At 43.6% G+C, this 6000-nt stretch overlaps 1 protein-coding gene across 1 annotated transcript in view; it reads left to right on the top strand.

Moving 5' to 3' along the window:
- The first annotated feature begins 1126 nt into the window (after window positions 1-1126).
- Window positions 1127-6000, top strand: part of LOC107123451 (cyclin-Y-like) — a 58361-nt gene continuing 53487 nt past the window's right edge. Inside the window, 1 exon segment of the mRNA XM_015426701.1 lies at window positions 1127-1199. Coding sequence (XP_015282187.1) covers window positions 1127-1199 — 73 coding nt within the window.

Genomic DNA, 6000 nt, shown 5'->3' with positions numbered 1-6000 from the left:
AAGTGGCTGTTTATAAGTCTGGAGTAATCTCTCCTTATATATAATTGAAACACAACTGGTCAAACAGCCAGGACTCAGGCAGAAAGAGAGCAGGACAAAAAGGAAACTTTCCTCCTTCCTCTTATCCTTTCTCTTTAGCATCCTTTCCCGAGTTCCCATGGGCCTGGTACTGAGGATAAACACCGGTCTCCATCATCTTGAAGCACATGCATCACAGTTTGGGTAGAAGTGCTACAGTGGTTGTTACCAAAGCTGCCTCCACAGAATCAGAAAGAATAAACAGAATCTCTCTTGCTCTGCTCGCCTTGTTCCCCCTCCTTGTACATGAATCCACCCCCCCCCCATTGGTGCCCACTTTTAGTAGCGGCAAAGCCTTGCAAATAAATCCAAAGAATGTATTGGCCTAATAATAAAATAATTAGTAGCTCAACTGCCTAAGCATTTCTGTGCCACTTATGGTGTAAAAGAAAAGGTTAAACAACCCCCGTCCCCTAAAACTCTTCTGTCTTGTACAGCAAGTGGCTGTTTATAAGTCTGGAATAATACATTTATATTCTGCTTTGCTTCCAAGAGATACAGAGCAGCATACCAAGTTCCCCCCCCCATCCCTCTTTTTCAGTCTTTACACAACAAACCTGTATGGTAGGTTAGGCTAAGAGTCAATAACTGTCCCAGAGTCACACTGCTTGTTTCATACTTCGATGGGGATTTGTACTCTCAGGCCTCCCCTGTTTAAAATCCAGCACTCTGACCACGTTATCACACTGGACCTTGACTGAAGTCACCTCTGTGTGTGAAAGTGAACTCTGTCAATCTGACGGAAGGAGATGATGTGTTTAACAGCCGGCCCCTTACATTACTTGGGTCTGTGCAGAGGCACAAGTTATTCTTTTTCATCTGAACAAAGAGCACTTAAAAATAATATCTGAATAGACTCTAATTTGAAAAGGAAATAGCTGCGAGAGTATAGAGGCTATAATTCAGGGTCTCAAGCTCATTCATTTTTAAAATGCTGCTTTTAAAATGGATGAATGTGTGTGTTTAGAGAATGAAACACAAAGATGTGCTCCTTGTCCTAGACAGATCTCTCCTTACGTTCTGTGTTCTCCTTTCTCTTTTTCAAGATATGAACATGGAGTTCAACCCTTCAGATCACCCACGGGCCAGCACAATATTCCTCAGCAAATCTCAAACAGATGGTAAGTGACTAAGTTTTATTCTGTTTTTGGAAGGAAGAATACTGGTGGAACGATACAGATACAATGCAAACATTTAAAAACCCACTATATCAATCTACCTATTGTTTTCTTTCAACACAGTATAGTGCTACCTTAATATTTACAGGGCAGATTACTCTACACAAATGCTTAGAATCAGGCTGACTCTTGACTTTATTTGGATTGGCTCATAAGCAATGTTCCCTCTAAACTGTGTGGTCTTGTGAGCAAAAATTCCACTTCGTGAGCTACTGGCATTAAAGTTGTGAGCGAGCGATTTGGCTAATGTATAATTTACTTTGCTCTGGAGCATTCCTTCCTGAGCTAAGACAAAAATCTGTGAGCTGGAGGCTAAAAAACTGCGAGCCAGCTCACCCTAACTCAGCTTAGAGGGAACACTGCTCATAAGTGAAGTTATTTAGAATGGGATTCTTCAAGTGGTTTGTTTCCATTTTTGAATCTTAGGCAAAAATGATCTTATGTTTTAGCAATACAATGAACTGCCTGGCAGGGCGGGACAGTCCCTTGGGCCCAGCAGCAAGACTCACCTGGGTGGGTGGGACCAGGGGCAGCAAGGTGCCGTCAGGACAGCCTGCGGAAGCCTAAAAGGTGAGCAAGCCTCGGTGGGAGAACAATAGCTCTTTTGGCCCAGGTATTTTCAGGCAGGGCAGAGAACAGAGAAGAGGAGGGCGGAGCTTAACTTAAGGGCCAGCTGTGAAGTGGGGGTTATAAGGAAGGAAGGGGGAAAGGGAGGAGGCTGGCAGGAGGCAGGAAAAGAAGGGAGAAGTAGGAGGCAGGTTGCAGTGTTGTGGCTTTTCTCCTAGGTAATGCAGTGTCACCCTGAGGCGGCTGAAGTGAACCACACTTTCAGGGTGCCTGGAATGGAGAAAACAGCAGCTTGCATAAGGAAACAGTAACATGACATCACATCCCGATGTTGCCCTGTCCCCAGAGGGCATTACACAGGCCACGGACAAGCTGAGGCGGCTGAAGTGAACCACACCTTCAGGGTGCCTGGAATGGAGAAACAGTAACAGTAACATCACATCACATCCCGATGTTGCCCTGCCCCCAGAGGGCATTACACAGGCCACGGACTTCACAAAATATGATGCTTTTAGACACACTAGGCCCATTTTCAAACACAGGAGCCAGAGAACAGAGAAGAGGAGGGCGGAGCTTAACTTAAGGGCCAGCTGTGAAGTGGGGGTTATAAGGAAGGAAGGGGGAAAGGGAGGAGGCTGGCAGGAGGCAGGAAAAGAAGGGAGAAGTAGGAGGCAGGTTGCAGTGTTGTGGCTTTTCTCCTAGGTAATGCAGTGTCACCCTGAGGCGGCTGAAGTGAACCACACTTTCAGGGTGCCTGGAATGGAGAAAACAGCAGCTTGCATAAGGAAACAGTAACATGACATCACATCCCGATGTTGCCCTGTCCCCAGAGGGCATTACACAGGCCACGGACTTCACAAAATATGATGCTTCTAGACACACTAGGCCCATTTTCAAACACAGGAGCCCATATACTAATGATTTTCATTGAATGAGTCCCTGAGTTTATGTTGTTAGATTATTTATTGGGAATTTTTTGTGTGACAGAATTTGGGTTTTCATGAGCCTGGGACTTTGTGTTCCTTAGTTCTATGTCGGTTTTGATATAGCTAACTTCTGTTCTTTGGTTCATGTATCCCATGAGCCTTTGTTCTTTGGCTGGCAACCTAAGCGTAAAATTAAAGCTGTGCCCTGCAGATATACCTTTTGCCTGGATTCGTAGCTTTCAGGCCCTCCGTATGCCAGACACTTGGTCTAAACATTAGAGATTAGCACTGAGAGCACGATACCAATCTGAAGAGAATAGACAATAATTATGTATCTAGGTAAAAGTCCATTGCTGTTCTTGCCATTGGTAAGAAGGTGGAGTCTGGTTTACATCACAGACTACCCCATTATGCGTGGCATCTTGCATTGAATCCTTTAGGTATAAAAGAGTATGAATCTGGACGTTCGGGGCTGCTTCTTCAACAACCCCTTCTGTAGGGCTTGGCGAGCAGACAAGGAATGTTACTTTTATTATTATTTTTTGGGTTTCTATATACTACTGGTTCTATTCTTTGTTCATATTCTACTTTGGTTGTTTCAATAAAATAGTATATTCGCATGAAGCTGACCGGACTCTGTTTTCTCTTTGGAGTGAATTCAGTCCCTGGGTTAGTCTCACACCGACCCTTTGGACCTGGGGGTATTGGGACCCCCCGAATCCTCCCACATTTTTACCTCTCATCTTCTGTGTGTTTATCTTCAGTTTATCAGATTTCCATTATAAGGACCCATTTGGCCAGCTAAGTGTTCAGCCAATTGATGTATAGCGCAAAACCTCCATTTAGTGTTATACAGATCTTTCTGTTGAAAGGACTGTAGATAACATCTTGCTGTGTTCTGTTAAATATTAATCTGGCAGTGTTTTAAAAAGAAAAAGGGCTGTTATGAAAATGGTAAAAAATATTATAATTCAGTACTTTTATGAAAACATCATATTAAAAATGCAGTAAATTGATCTTTGAGGTTAAGTTCTGTACTTCTTGCGTCCGCCATTCGCGGAAGCCAAACTGGAAGCCAAGTTCTGTACTTCTTTTGATAAATTAGTTTAAAGCAATATAAACTATCTTCTCTGTATCTAAATCTAAATGTTAAATGAGCAGCCAGTTATGTGTCCAAGTGAGAACATTAAGGTAATTTAAGTGTTAACAGGGATCCAAAATCTAATCCTGGCTAATGGAGAGCTGGTATGGTATAGTGGTTAAGAGTGGTGGCCTCTAACCTGGAGAACCAGGTTTGATTCCCCACTTGAAGCCTGCTAGGTGACCTTGAGCCAGTCACTGTTTTCTCAGAACTCTCTCAGCCCCACCTACCTCACAAGAGGCCTGTTGTGGAGAGAGGAAGGGAAAGGTGATTGAAAGCCCCTTTGAGACTCCTTAGGGTCGAGAAAAGCGGGGTATAAAAACCAATTATTATTCTTCCTCTTCCTCCCCCCCACATGCCTGTGTTCAGACATCATAGGTAACCAGAGTGAGTCTTAGATGATCAAATCCTTTATTGTGCTCCATGTGAGAAGGGTGGGAGAATTCCGGTGTTTTCATGAGCCTGACACAAGCCCACGTTTGAGCACATTTTCATTTATCTGGGACTATGTTGGACTCAAGGGCCCCCAACTGGTTAAAAGCTGAGGAAGTACTGGACACAAGGTATAGCACCATTGGACCTCATAGGCTCCTGCTGTGTGTCATGTATTAAAAAACAAACAAATTCAAGATCATTATTAGAGAAATTTGGAGTAATTCTACAGCCAGCTCAAGTTGTTCCAATGGGGGAGATTTGTGCCTTCTGTCCAAATATGTTTATTCTTCCGAATTGTGGTGGTGCAGCCTGCGTGCTTTAACAACAAAACACAGGTGCCTTCCTTGTACTCATTGATCAGTGGAGTTCACTATAATCATTTATTAGTCTGGGTTTTTGCCTCTCCTGGAAATTAATGGTATTTGCTTCTAAGTGCCTCTTGAGGTAATCAGCAGAAAGAGATTCATTTAATATCGGCGTATTCATTCTGCAAGTGCTGGGCTTGAGTGATTCTGTGGTCATACAGCTCTCCCGACCCAAGCTGCCACATATAATAAGCAGCAAGTATGTTGTTTCTAGAGAAAATTTTTAGGACACTTTTGCTAAAATTGGCACCCCACCCCCACTAACCTCTAGTACAACTTAGCCTTAGATCCTCATGCCATTATGCTGCCCGTTTCTGTGACTTTAGTTGTATAATTTGGGACCAGATGCATAACATAATCAAGTCAGGACGTAAAGTTGTACAAGGCATTGTGGGGCGGGGAGAGAGAAAAGAACTTGAGATGAGGCTGTCCTTTGGGGCTCTAATGCCTCACTCCTTAAACCAAGAGGAACATGGAGGAAACTTATGTACAAGGTGAATTTTTGTACATTACTTTTAAACAGCAGTTCCTTAACTGGAAGCTGAGGGGGCCTGATATTACATTCCAGATTTTGGTGATGCTTTGGGGAGAGGGACAAAGAATTATCTAATTTTCTGTTGAAAGGGTTTACCAAATGGTCTCTCTCAAAAAGAAGTTTCAGGGTGATGTACAAAGAAACTTTCAGCAGAACCCTAAAATGTAATTGAAACAAAAGCAGTCTGACAAAGGGAGCTTTGACTCTCAAAAGCTTATACCCCCAAAACCATGTTGGTCTCCAAGCTGTTCCTGACTCAAATATACCTCTTCTGCTGTAGACCAGCACAGCTGTCCTCCTGAATCTCAATCCAGAAAGCTAAAACACAAGCACCACACACCCCCTTCCAAATCTCTCTACCAACCAATCAGTAGAGACGTTCTTCATAACAAAACGGCCTAATGGGGGAGGGAGGAGCAGAGAAGTGCCATGATCCACACCTACGCTGATTTCTGGATCCTGCCCTCCACCTCTGGTGGCAGCCGATTCCACAGAATAGGGGTGGCCAATGCATAAAAAGCTCCTGAGCAGGCTGCCTCACATCCTTATACGAATGGGCAGCAGTCTGAAACTGCTGTAACTGCTCGATGGATCCTTCAGGTATGCAAACAGATTTATAGGCCCAAACCAGCAACTTAAATTGAGCCTAGAAACAGAGGCAGCCAGTGTGAAGCTTTCAAAACAGGTATAACGGAGAGAAAACTGTTTGTGTCAGCATTATGCTTTTCTGAGTTATGTTCAAGGGCAGCCTCATGTAAGTGATTCAGTTGTGAGG

The sequence above is a fragment of the Gekko japonicus genome, unplaced genomic scaffold, assembly GCF_001447785.1.
Source record: "Gekko japonicus isolate JY-2015 unplaced genomic scaffold, Gekko_japonicus_V1.1 scaffold2775, whole genome shotgun sequence".
Classification (NCBI taxonomy): Eukaryota; Metazoa; Chordata; class Lepidosauria; order Squamata; family Gekkonidae; genus Gekko; species Gekko japonicus.
Note: the sequence above shows the minus strand (reverse complement) of the source record. Positions and strands in the feature narration are given on the sequence as shown.